The 14,156-nt window shown below is 32.1% G+C and overlaps 1 protein-coding gene and 1 pseudogene across 4 annotated transcripts; both read left to right on the top strand.

Annotated features, from left to right (window-relative positions):
• The first annotated feature begins 6,472 nt into the window (after positions 1-6,472).
• On the top strand, positions 6,473-9,205 carry LOC107896728 (COP9 signalosome complex subunit 3-like; annotated as a pseudogene).
• A 1,238-nt stretch (positions 9,206-10,443) lies between these two features.
• Positions 10,444-13,725, top strand: LOC107896729 (cytochrome c1-2, heme protein, mitochondrial). 4 transcript variants are annotated; one of them, XM_016821991.2, is made up of 8 exons: positions 10,444-10,513; positions 11,053-11,123; positions 11,678-11,886; positions 12,263-12,542; positions 12,624-12,695; positions 13,060-13,176; positions 13,291-13,356; positions 13,439-13,725. In XM_016821991.2, the coding sequence occupies exons 2-8, from the start codon at positions 11,067-11,069 to the stop codon at positions 13,553-13,555; spliced, it is 918 nt and encodes a 305-aa protein (XP_016677480.1). In that variant the 5' UTR covers positions 10,444-10,513; positions 11,053-11,066; the 3' UTR covers positions 13,556-13,725. The 4 variants fall into 4 exon arrangements, with proteins under 4 accessions (XP_016677480.1, XP_016677479.1, XP_040969504.1 ...); XM_016821990.2 differs by having other exon boundaries at positions 10,445-10,611; XM_041113570.1 differs by lacking the exon at positions 10,444-10,513 and adding an exon at positions 10,606-10,678.
• The last annotated feature ends 431 nt before the right edge of the window (positions 13,726-14,156 follow it).

Genomic DNA, 14,156 nt, shown 5'->3' on the forward strand with positions numbered 1-14,156 from the left:
ATGGGAACCGGAGGAGGCAATGAGGAAACAATACCCAAACCTCTTTACTGGTAAGATTTTCGAGGACGAAATTCTTTAAAAGGGGGGGAGAGTTGTAATGGCCTAAATTCAAGGTTATCGGAACAATGGTTTCGTAACCATAGATCCGATTTAAAGAGAAATTTATTTCAATAATTTTGCTTGAAAATTGATATGATAGGAAAATAGTATGAAAATATTGATAGGAAAATTTTATCGATTTAGTGATTAGTTAGAAAAATAAATTATTGAAGAAATTGGGTAAAATATGGTATCGGGACCTCTATCTCGTAAAACTGAGTCGAAAATAATTTTATAAATATTTATGAAATGTTATTAATGTGGTATTAAAATTTCGTTAGGAAATTTTAATGTTTGGGTAGTCAATTAAATGAAAAGGACTAAATTGTAATAGGTGTAAAAGTTGCTAGAGTGATTAAATAGCTTAAGAGTCTAATGAGAAAGGATTTAAAAGGCAATTAGACCCAAAATTTATTTGGGCTGAACGGCAAGGGTATGAAATCAGCAAAAAAATTGATAAATTAAGGGTAAAATTGGAATATTGAAAAATTAACTAAATAAAACTAGGACTAAATAGGAAATATCTAGATTTCTCTTCATTTCTCTTCAATTCCAGCAGCTAAAAACGCCATAGGAGGGTTCTATAAGCTGGTATTTCATAATTTTTGCACCAAGTGAGTTAATCCTTGCCTTTTTCTTGTAATTTTTGTGTTTCTAAGACTTTTACAACTAGGTCCTACTATTAAATTCATTAGTTTTTGATTTCATGGATGAAATTGAAAGTCACCATGGTTGAGTGCTGTAATTTTATGATGAAATAGAATGAAATTAAAGCTTTAATTTGTTTATGAGATGATTTTATTAGGCAATTTCAATGGAAATTGATTTTTAGGATCTAATTGTGAAAATGTTTGGAATTAAAGTCTATTGCTGAAATTCTGATTCCTAAAGGTTCTAAACTAGTTTAAGGAGATAGAATAAAATGTTAATTGAGAAAAATCAGCTCAATTGAGAGGCTAATTGAGTAGGGATGAAATTATCATTTATTAAAAGCTTAGGGGAAAAATGGTAATAAACAGCTTACACTAAAACAGTTTGGACAGCAGCAGTAGACTAACTTTGAAAAATCATTAAAATTTGTAGGAATCGAATTAGAAGATGAACAAAATATGGAATTAAATCTTATTGAGTCTAGTTTCTCATAGAAGAAATATTGTAAGCAATGGATTTGTAAATTTTGAGATATAATGAATTTTGTGAGATAAGGTCAGAATGAATTCGGGTTCCCCTGTTCTGACTTTGAAAAATTATAAAAACTTGAATAAAAATAATTAGGGACTTAAATTTATATGTATAGAATTCTGAATGAGTCTATTTTTTATAGAAACAAATAAGAACATCATTTGAATTCTGTATAAAGAGATAATTTATTTTTCGTGAAGAAGGGTCAGAACTGTTAGACAACAGAACAGGGGTGACTTTGAAGAATAAACTGTACTGATTGGCTAAACCAAAAATTCTGAAAATTTTATGGTAAAAATATATATGAGTCTAATTTCAGGGAAAATTAACGGATCTTAATTTTGAGTTCCGTAGCTCAATTTATAAATAATTTAGTGACTATGACTCAAGTAGACAGCTTTGAATGAACTATAAATAATAGTTGAATTATAGAGAATGTTGCATATGAACATGAAATGTATTAAATTGATAATTAAATTTATTTATTTAGATCCAGAAGATTCAAATACGAAGCTAGATCGAGGAAAGGAAAAAGTTCGGGATTAGTAGATTTTTACTGTTTACAAACAAGTATCAAGGTAAGTTCGTGTCACTTGAATTATATTCTTAAATTGCTTGAGATTGTATGTTATTGATGTAAATATGATTTGAATGTTCATTGTATGAGAATTAATGAAACATTGATATATTTGATAAAATGGGAAGAAATCCCGTTTGAATGAAAGGAAAATTCAATGGATCTCTGAAATGGAATTGACGGTAAAAAGGATCTAGCCCAGACGGGTGATCCTATCCTGATATAGCCCTCCCGAAGAATTTGTGTAAAATGGATTTAGCCCGGACGGGTAATCTGAATTAGGGTCTGAATTTAGCCTGGACTGGTAATTCAGATCCAAGCTCATTAGAGTAATTGTCGTTGCAGGGGATTTAGCCTGGACTGGTAATCCCGCTGCAAGGTTGAGGTTCGCGGGAGTGCGCTCTCTGAAATGGATATGTGCGCACATTAATATGAATTGACGGACCCAGAATTGTACAATAAATGTGTACCTCTGAAAATCCATCGAAATTCCGATAAATTCAACGGGATAAATATGGAAAAATAACAAGGAAATGGAAATTATGGTATTGACGAGCTCATCAATCATAGTATATATTATTGGTACATGGAAATTATTGTACTAACTTGAATGTTGAGTTTGTGCATATTAGGGTAATAATGCATTGAATGGATATATGGATGTTTATTGTATTGTATTGAAAATATTAGGTAAGTATAATTCTTGTTACATGAGCTTACTAAGCACAAAGTGCTTACCCCGTTTCCTTTTTCCCTGTTTTGTAGTGTTAAGAGCTCGGAGGTCGGATTTGGTCGGAGACACATAACACTGTCAACCTCAGGATTTCGGTATATAAAGAAACTTTATTTTGAAAATCAATGGCATGTATAAGCTAACAAAGTAAATGTTAACGTGAAATGAATGTAAAGTTAGCCATTAGTATGGTTAACAAACCTGGTTACAGATATGTGATGACGTTATCTTATATAAATGCATGAATCTATCATGAAAATATGTTGAATTGATTTGGTTGATGTGGATTGGTCTCGATTTAATATTACAGGGAAGGTTAGATATTTATAAAAGGGCTATATTGAATATAAAAAAAAATTTAATTCGTAAACTCCGGTAATGCCTCGTACCCTATTCCGGCAATGAATACGGGTACGGGTATTACAATAAGTAAAACGAAATTTAAACATATAAATACATTATATTAAGAATATTGAATGAGTACAATTGTTTATCATAGTGTTATGATCGATTCTAAATTGATGTCGAGTTAATTTGTAACACCAACTCAATTAATAACATTATTAATACTAGAAATTTTATCTCACACTTATACGTGCGAAAACTACATATTTAGAATATATGAGCGTGTTTAAAAATAATGTACATTAAATAATGAAATGTATGATTTGAAAATAATTAATAATAACACGTACAATATGTACAATATTAAAATGAAAAAACATATTAAATTATGAGTAAAACAAAATTTAAACATGTAAATACATCATTACTAAATGAACTACAATTGTTTTGCTTTGTCGTGATCTTAAGCAATGACATCGCCACTTAAAATTTTGCTTTGTTTCTTGTTGCAACGTCAGATGTTCCACGTCATGACGTGACTCACTGTTTTCACAAGAGTCAACCTGTTACAAGTTCAAAGGGACCTAAAATTCCATATATACATTTGATACAACCAGTTCACCTATTCGAAAACCGCATATGATACAAAACATACCAAAACGATACATTGAAATAGCATTTAAACAACTAAGTTCCAGGTTTAATAATTTTGATACAAAATCGACTTAAAACATTAGGTAAATGCCATTTACCATAAAAAAGGGTACTTTACAAACTTGGCTGAGTCGGAAACGTCCGCTTAGATGTTGGCTTCAATTCCCAGGGTTTCAAGAGGTACTTAAACCTGTGCACAGAGAAAACAACCCGTACACTAAGCAATAGGGCTCAATGGTACTTTCATGATTCAAAATATTTCAATTTAGCACCAAAAACATAACACGAAGCATATAAACTCAAAATGTAGCCTACATATGTCCCTATACATGTACAATAAAAACATGCATAACTTATTTGGTAAGTAAGTTTACCAAAATTTTCAACATTGTCATTCATATTTTACTTCTATTAATCATCTTTCAATTGCAAACAACACAAGATATTAATCCAACTAGTCTATTATAAATCATTCCATTACTTACCTCATACTTACCGGTTAATCCATTTCTGGAGTCTACCGACTCGTTCACATTTGTTTCAGCCTTTAAGGCTTGATTCCCTTTTTTGCTTTGAACATTAAGATGTTTACCTTCCGTTTCAATTTCATATATGCACACATTCAAATTATGAGCATTATATTAGTTCATTCTGTTATAAACAATCAAACATAGTATTATCAATCCCTATTAACACAACTCGAACGGTTACACGAATCGTCCAACCAACACACCAACTGGAACCGAAATGCAATAATAGAATAACTGAGTAAGAAAAACTAGCAGATAACGTGAATACTGGCACTTGAAAGGCATCATGGTACACGAAGCTCGTACTAAAGCACGAAGTGCATCCCAATGCATAAGCGTATAAACTCGTACACAATCCAATCCTACCAATTATATGACTCAGCCTGACTAGTTAATAGGGTATTAACATTCAATTCATATTCCATAATCACAAGTCATCAACCTATCATGTAACATAGCATATCTTAATTCAATTTCATACCAATGATCACATATCAATTAATTACTCCACTTTCTTTTCTATTCAATTTAGTCCCTCTTCGATGTAAAATCTTAAACATAACAATTCAATAAAATTTTTCATATCATTGCAATGAACTCATCCCAATAACTCATCATCAAATAAATATGTATACTAAATCAAATAATTCTATCCCGAATCATAAAAGTACAAACTGAGGTTTTGCGCGTCACTCATCAACGATTTTTGCTTTTTCTCTCCCTCTCGACAAATCGGTGTTGCCATTAGCTATGAATAATTCCAAAACATATTACATTATCAATTTCTAGCCAGATTAGAATCAAATATCAAATTTCGCAAAATTTTTAAATTATTCAATTTAGTCTCTAAAATCGGAACTAGTATAACTTTCAATATAAAGCCTCAGATTAAAATCTGATTTCACCAAAAACTCATTAGAGACCCTCTGTTTTGAATCCCTACCAACTATTCATGACAATTTTTCATTTTATTCAATTTGGTCTCTAATTTACGAAACTAACAATTAAGTTTTACAATTTAGTCATTTTCTTATACTAAGCTTAATTTCTAACAATTTAACACCAAAATCATTCAATTCTCAATCATAGAAACTTTCTAAAACTTTAATAGTTTTACTAGTTTGTACATGAGTTAGCTAGATCAAGCTCTTATGATTCAATTTCCATAAAAATCAAAGAAAAATAGCTAGGAATATACTTGAAATTAAAGCCAAAAACCTCAAAACCTTTGCTATGAATTTTTCTCTTCTTTCTTTTTTTCTTTAAAATCAGTGGAGAAGAAGAAATTCTTCTTTCCACCGCACATACATATATATACTAGGATTAGTTTGTAAATTAATTTAATTAATCATGTTTTTACTAAATAATTCTTAATTAACCTAAGTTAATAACTAATTAAGCATGACTTCCACTAACATATAATTTAACATGGTATAATTTATGTTTTAAACATTTAGTTAATTGTAATTTAAGTCCCCAAGCCATTTACTAATTAAAAATTTATAACGATTGGATTTTATAATTTAGTCCCTAGACCCTAATTATCCACAATTTTGGCTAAATGGCTTAACAAATTTTCAATTCATTAATGCTATTGCTCCATAAATATCTCTATTAAATATTTACAGACTTGGCTTATGGAAACGAGGTCTCAAAACTGCATTTTCCGACACCACTAGAAATGCGTATGCATGTAGAAACTATGTAATTAGAACATAAATGCTAGTTTAAAAATAGCATACAATAAATAATTAAGCGTACCATTTGAAACTAATTAATAATAAGATATGAAATATGTATGATATTAAAATGAAAAAAAAAGATTAAATTGTAAGTAAAATAAAAATTTAAACATGTAAATACATCATAATAAGAATACAAAATGCACTATAACTGTTTATTGTGGTTTTTGCATCAATCTTAAGTTAGTGTGTAGTTTACTTATGACATCAACTCAATCAACAGCATTATTAATATATATAATTAATCGAGGTAATAAACCATGCATAATACAATTCAAATGTAAATATTTTATTGAATAAATTTTTTATTTAGTGATAAAGTTGACATTTTATTGAAATAAATAGTCTGAGTTTAAATCAAACCACATTAAATTTTAGTAAAATTTTATTTTTAAAATAAAAAGAATAAAATGCCTTCGAATATATAATTTATTTTAATTAAAAAAATATTTTCGTAATTTTTTTAACGAATTGAGATAATAAAAACCTTTCTTTTTATTACCATCAACAACTTTAATACTATAGATGTGGAAAACCATCAAATACGAATACTGTAAAAATAAAATTTATTCTTCTTTTCATATAAATAAATAAAAACTATTTAAACTGCAAAGCTAAGAAATAGGATGCATCAGAGAGATTTATGGGGTATTGTATACATTTAACCGGAAGACGAAAACCAATCTTTTGACTAGTTTTGTTCTGTGTATCCGAGTTGAATCGATCAGAAAACTCAGCTACGGGAGGAGGTATGAACTCAGTGGAAGGTTTAGTGACACAAATCCAGGGACTATCAAGCACTGCCTCTGATGTTTTAATGCTGCAAAATTTGTTGGTTCCCTCCATTCCGAGTCGGCTCGGTTGTTGCCTTTTCTCGACCAACTTGACCCTTCCAAGCACTCTCTCGGTTACTTCTATTTCCTGTGAGTTATTTTCTATGTAAAATTTTGTTTTTTGTTGTCTCTTGGTCTTTTTTAGAATTTGATGTTTGGTTGCTGAGAAATAAAGAAATATAAAATCTATTTTTTTATATATATTTTTTATGTTTAGGATGAAAATTAATTGGTATGAGTTTGATTAATGGTTGAACAGTGAAGCATGTACTGCTGGCCCAATTACAAAAGAGCAAGCTAGTTCATATGTGCTAATCATTGCTAGGTTTCTCAGTTCATGTGTTTCCGAGCAAATTCGATTGGCTTCTCATAAGTGTATAACTCTTACTTTGAATCAAATTATATATTAAGATTACGAAATTCTCTGCTTGTTTCATGTTGGTATTGTTGATGTTGATCTCAACATGACTGCCAGTTATATTTGTTTGTAAGAGGTTCAAGAACCAACTTGTGTTACTCGGAGAGCCCTTGCCTGGGGTTGCTCTGATGCTGACGGCTATTCGGAAGTTTCGGTCATCGACCGAACATTTGACTGCTTTACACCCGGAATTTCTTTTGCTTTGTTTGCTTGCAAAGTCCTATAAGACCGGTCATTCCATTCTGGAAGAAGATATCTTCGAGGTTGATCAGCCAAATGACCTTTTCCTGTATTGCTATTATGGGTTGGTTGCTTCTCAATCTATTCAATTTGCATATCCAATTGTGCATTTAATCTTACAATCTATAACTTTACAGAGGCATGATATGCATTGGACAAAAGCATTTTCAGAAAGCATTGGAGCTTTTACACAATGTATGTTGTTTCACTAGTGCTCTGTTTTTAATTATTGGTCAAATACGAAATTACGAAAAAAGGGACTTTGAATTAGTCTATTGTTGGGTAATTGTCTAGGTTGTGACCGCTCCTATGTTTGCCGTTAATGCTATAGCCGTTGAAGCTTACAAAAAGTACATATTGGTCTCTCTTATTCTCCATGGACAGGTATGTTCTGCAATTGACATTAAATGTGTGGATCTCGTGGTTTGTAAGAGAATAATTTCATCATTTTTTACAAAAATTCGGACTTGCAAGTTCTTCTTCGTCTCTGAATGGTGATTTGTTGTATGGTTTTCGGTTCTTTTGGTTACAGTTTTCTACCAGCCTCCCCAAGTATTCTTCTTCGGCTGCTCAGAGAAATTTGAGGAGCTTATGTCAGGTCCGAATAAATTCTAAGACTACTACTCATACCGAATTCGAAGAAGATAAAATAAAATCATAGTCTTATACCTACATAATAATAAAAAATGAAGTTCAATACTTAATTGTCTGAATTCTTACTTGTTTGTTCCTTGAGCAGCTATATTTTGATATGGAAAATAGTTATAGCAATGGAAAATTTGGGGACTTAGAGACATATGTACAGTCAAACAAGGAGAGAGAACATGTGAGTGCTCACTCTCGAGTGTGAGTGATGGATGCTGATGTGTCCAGCGAACACATCTAAAGTTCTAGTTACATTTTCTGACCATCTGATAGAGGCTTTGTACTTTTTATCAGGACAACAATCTAGGGTTGGTGAAGCAGGTAGTATCATCGTTGTATAAGCAAAATATCAAGAGATTAACCCAGACATACTTAACTCTCTCCCTTCAGGACATTGCCAACACGGTGCAACTGAGTAGCGTTCGGGAGGCGGAAATGCATGTTCTTCAAATGGTAATTCCTGTTTCAGTTAATTTAAGACTGCGGTTTCGTGTTTAACATGTTGCCGAGTGTTGATATCAAATTATAGATTCAAGATGGTGAGATATATGCAGCTATCAACCAGAAGGATGGGATGGTCAGATTCCTAGAGGATCCTGAACAATATAAGACCATTGAAATGATCGAGCGAATTGACTCATCGATCCAAAGGTATGATTCGAGTTTGGCATATATGAATGTTATTAATTGTGACAATATCCGGACATGAGTAAAGGAATATGACATTTAAGGTCTATATAATGTTTGATGGTCATGAATAAAAGCATTAACAAAGGTGTTTTGTTTTAGTATTTTTTGTGTTGTGTTACAGGTTGATGATCCCGTCGAAGAAGATTACACTTATGGACGAACTCATGTCATGTGATCCATTGTATCTATCTAAGGTGAGGTTGCCATTTTTGTTCATCAAAACAATTTCTGCTATCACCATTCAATTAGTAAAGACACGACATGATACTGCAAATTACTCAGGGTAGCCGAGAGCGACAGAAGTTCGATTTTGATGACTATGACAGTGTTCCTCAAAGGTTTAACGTATGAGTGCTGATCCATTTGCTGGAAATTGTTAAAAGAGGTGACAAATTTTTTTTTTTTAATTACATTTCAACTGTACTCTGGATTTTGGTCATAATAAGTGAGATTTTTGAACATTGTAATGGAAGAGTTTAGCTTTTGCACATAAATATATTCAATTGATTTCATGTAACGCCCTATTTCTCGTCTTTTTTAGGTTGTCTCGCAAAAAAAAAAGTTTAATATAATATTTGGTGCCTTAACTTGACACTTTTTCTAATATGGCATCTAATTTTTTTTTGGGTCCAATTTGGTACTCAAACTTGACACTTTTTCTTAATTGGGTACTCAAACTTGACATTTTTTCTTAAGTTGGTACTTAATCTTTTTCGGGGTCCAATTTGGTACCTAAATTTGACTCTTTTTCCTAATTTGGTACCTATTCTTTTTTTTGTTCAATTTGGTATTTGAACTTTTCAAACGTTTTACAAATTACTCCAAAAATAACCAATGTTATATTAAGCCTAGATATTTTTGGTTTTATATAAATTGAAAAAGCTTTTCTTTTTTCTTTGGCTTAATATAACATTTGGTACCTGAATTTGACACTTTTTTCTTAATTTGGTACCTAAACTTGGCATTTTTTTCCTAATTTGGTAGCTAAGCTTTTTCTTAAGTTCAATTTGCTACTTAAATTTATTAAATGTTATACAATTTTATGCTACAAAAATATTGTCAGTATTAGAGAAAATTCATGTTAAAAAAATAGTTATTGAGCTACGTTTAACAAATTAATACTAAATAAGAAAAAAATAGTTTTAAAAAACCAAATTAAAAGAAATTCTTTATTTTCCATTAATAAAACAATTAATTAAACAAATAGAGCTAAAAGTAATTGAACATATAAAATACAAAATATATCATATCATTTATCACATGTCGGTTATACATTGATTATTTTTGCTGCCTCATAAAAAAATAACATTGTTAGTATATTGGAGTAATTTGTAAAAAGTTTGACAAGGTCAAGTACCAAACCGAATAAAAAAAAAGATTAGGTACCAAATTAGAAAAAAGAGTCAAGTTTAGGTACCAAATTAAACATAAAAAATGATTAAGTACTAACTTAAAAAAAATTGTCAAGTTTGAGTACCAAATTGTGTCATTCCGACAATCTACTTTTTTTTGCAACTCAATCAGCAGCTTAGTTAGTGGAAAATACAAAGGAATTTGCTCGAAAGGAAAAAAAAAAAGGTACAAGGATTAATTGTACACCGTTAATAAAATTAAGGACTTAGTGTCCACAACCTAACAAATTGTTAGCGAGCAAAGGGTAATTTTAAAAAATTTAATGACCAAAATATAATTTTAAACAAACATAAGCAACTAAACTTAAATTTTAACCTTAAAAAAAGTATTAGCGAGCGAAATTCAAATATTTTAATCAAACCAAAAAATAATTTGTCTAAATTTTCGGAAGATCGGTGAAGACTCGACCAAAGTCTGACTTTAACTACTTTTCATTTTGGCCTTTTTTTTTTTTTTTTAGTTTTATTTTCCATTTTTTCGTTTTAGTTGATTTGGGATTCCTCTGATCAAGTCAGTTCGCTCTCTTCTCTTCTTTTCATCTTTGGGTTTATATTTTCTTATTTATTTTATTCACAGTGTATGGATCTGCCATTAGATCCTCACCTTTTTAGGGTTTCTCAAGTGTTCCTTTTTGTACTTAAGCTGAACCATTTTGGGTTCTTTCTGCTATTCTTTTAATTTGTGTTTTTCATTTTTCTATGCTAAAATCCAAACATATGACATTTTTCTGCGTGTATGGTCATTTATCTTATGAATTTACCCAAACCCACTTGTTTGAAGGCTTTAAAAATCCTCAATTTTTGGAGAATTAATGAATATTTGACTGAAAAGGGAGCCTTTTAGGAGTTCTTCAATATATTTCATATGAATTCTCTGTTTAATTTATTCTGCTTTTTTAATGTTATTTTTATTTAGATTGTTTTCCTTATTGATATTTAGCCAATTTCACAGGAATATCAGCTAAAATGGCTGGACGATTGATCCACCAGGTTTTAACGAGGAAACTTCGGTCTCAATCTACTGTAAGACCTTTCGCCCTTTCCTGATGTTCACATTATCTATATAACTCCGATTCTTTATTTTTCTTACCCGAGCCCAACTCTCGAGTCTGACACGTAGATATGACCTCCAAGGAACCTTTAAATAGATGAAACAAATCCGTAGCACGTCCTGACCTTGCACATGGCAGACCATATTCGTATCCGACACTCGAACTGAGTAACATAGGATATTGTACTATACTTACACGTGGAATGAACATATGAAGACACTGTAATTGAACTACACGTATTTACCTCTGAATAACAATAATAAGTTTATATGAGGATTCTTTTTGTCTGATTATGTATGATTCAATTGTGTGTACTTTATGGTTTGCAACTAAATGGAAGATATAATTTCACCTATGTTTTTAACACCCCTGTTCAACACATTTTTGGACATGAGTACGAGGCTATGATCCTCCAAGAACTTTCCAAATATTTAGAAACAACTCGGGAAAAAAAATAATCATGCCTGTTCCTGAGACTCATAGCTGAGTCTGAGTAACATATATTTTCGCATGTTTTTTTTACAGGTTCCGACCTTTTCATGGTTTACATCAAGAAAATTTAATGAGGATGCAAGATATGCTGGTATGAGGACAGTTGCACTTCTTGGAGCTGGTATTTCTGGTTTTCTAGGTTTTGCAACAATAGCGTCAGCTGATGAGTCAGAACATGGGTTAGAAGCTCCGAATTATCCTTGGCCTCACAGTGGCATCCTCAGCTCATATGACCATGCTTCGTGAGTTTTAGGCCTCTCCTTATTTAACCGAATAAACTTTCAAAAAGGTTCTCCAAATATGAATCTTAATGATCCACAATATACAGTTGAAACTTGAAAGCAGGTTATCAGCCTATCACTTAAGTTTGAGACCATCAAGTCTTCGAATTAGTGATGGTTTCTTCCTCTTTAGCTTCTATGACTTCCCATTCTTTGCACAAGGGGAAACCTCGTATATCAGTTTCAGTGTCCGATTGCAAGAATAGGCTGCTTCTCTTCCCTAGGAGTCAAATTAAAATCTTTCGGCATAATTCTGATATTAGGTTAAGCATTGATAAAATATTTTAAGTTTATAGTACACAGTGTTCGTGATGTTAGATTGATTTTGAATGATCAGGATTCGTCGTGGACACCAGGTTTACCAACAAGTGTGTGCATCCTGCCACTCTATGTCTCTAATATCATTCCGTGATTTGGTGGGTGTTGCATACACAGAGGAGGAGACAAAGACTATGGCAGCTGAGATTGAGGTGGTTGATGGACCTAATGACGAGGGTGAGATGTTTACTCGTCCCGGTAAACTCAGTGACCGGTTTCCTCAGCCGTATGCAAATGAAGCAGCAGCTAGGTTTGCTAATGGAGGAGCTTATCCTCCAGATCTAAGTCTCATTACCAAAGTAATTGTTGCCTTGATTTTTACATAACCATGAAAATTATGGATATACATCACTGAGGTGTCTTACTTTTTATTCTTTCAGGCTCGTCATAATGGTCAGAATTATGTGTTTGCCCTTTTAACTGGTTACCATGATCCTCCTGCTGGTGTTACGGTAAATTTTGTCTTACACTATCTTGCGTAACACGGCATTACAAATATTGTATATTAGATCTCTATATCTTTTGTAAAAAGTGATTTAGGCGATCATATTTCTTCTAAAGATGGGATGAAGTTTTATATCTCTTTGTATTTGGTCCATGTTAACTGCTGCTCTTCAATGAGAAATGCTATTGCTTTTGGATATAGACATAATTCCAAAATGAAGCATTGGTGTCACTTGACTATGAATCTTTCTGTTGAATAACTTTTGTATGCATGCTGCGTATGACATTAATTTAGACGTTGTTAGGCTAAACATATCTGGTCTCCAATGAATTGGTTGAAAAAATAATTAGTCATTGCCCCCAACTCTATAGATTCGAGAGGGGTTACACTATAACCCGTACTTTCCTGGGGGAGCAATTGCCATGCCTAAAATGCTTATTGATGGTGCTTTAGAGTATGAAGATGGCACGCCTGCAACTGAAGCTCAGGTTGGTTTTAACTTTTCTGTTTCTTTCATATTGCCATTGTGTTTGAAAACCCTTCAATGTATTGCATCCTTTTTTGGCATACATGGCTCACACTTCGGTATTGTCATCATATAGATGGGGAAAGATGTGGTTACATTTTTGTCATGGGCAGCCGAACCCGACATGGAAGAAAGGAAGCTGGTGTGTATTATTATAACAAACTATTCATCGACCAACTTTTGCTTAATGAACCTATACCTGACATTTGTGTCATCTAATGCAGATGGGTTTTAAATGGATATTTTTATTGTCATTGGCATTGCTTCAAGCTGCTTATTATCGGCGGTTGAGGTGGTCTGTTCTCAAATCTCGCAGGCTGGTCTTAGATGTTGTCAACTAGCAGTCCCCCGGTTTCTGTCATGCTGATCTGCTTTTCTGCGGATTTGGCAATAATAGATTTTTGGGATTATCTAGCTTCTGCCCTGACCAATTACCGGTTCTTTCTCTCAAATGTTAATGGAGTGATCTGAGAAGAAATAAGAACAGCATACATCAAGTTTTGCTTTGAGACATGAAGTTTTGTTTAGTTCATTCTTTTCAATGCTCTCTTTATGATAATGGCCATGAAACACATTTGTTTTGGTAAAACAGTGAGTCATCCTTAATATTTTCATTCATTGCCCAAAACATTAAAACATCAGAAAGCAACACCTTGGGAAATTTCATAATTTAAAAAAATTATAGACCAAATCAAAATAGTAGTGCAGCAGCAGGGTCATATACTCCCTTTTTGTCCAAAAGGCTCCTTTCAACTCAACTAAGAATGCCACAACCTCCCTCTCAGCCTTTGGCAATCCTTTACTTTTTGCAAAAAATGAAGAAGTCTATTTCAACAACATTCAGTATGTTTCTTCATTTGCAACATAAATAACAACGAAGCAGTAGCACCATCAATACATAAAAAAATTTTCGGTTTGCAGTTTGTTCCATTTTATTATTCT

This window comes from Gossypium hirsutum, chromosome A01 (assembly GCF_007990345.1).
Source record: "Gossypium hirsutum isolate 1008001.06 chromosome A01, Gossypium_hirsutum_v2.1, whole genome shotgun sequence".
In the NCBI taxonomy this organism is placed as follows: Eukaryota; Viridiplantae; Streptophyta; class Magnoliopsida; order Malvales; family Malvaceae; genus Gossypium; species Gossypium hirsutum.

Excerpts from the sequence above, each read along its gene's own strand:
- LOC107896729 (XM_016821991.2), top strand. The coding sequence starts at position 11,067 with ATGGCTGGACGATTGATCCACCAGGTTTTAACGAGGAAACTTCGGTCT. Across the intron at positions 12,696-13,059 it reads ATCCTCCTGCTGGTGTTACG|ATTCGAGAGGGGTTACACTA; the intron begins GTAAATTTTGTC and ends CCAACTCTATAG. Across the intron at positions 13,357-13,438 it reads ACATGGAAGAAAGGAAGCTG|ATGGGTTTTAAATGGATATT; the intron begins GTGTGTATTATT and ends CATCTAATGCAG.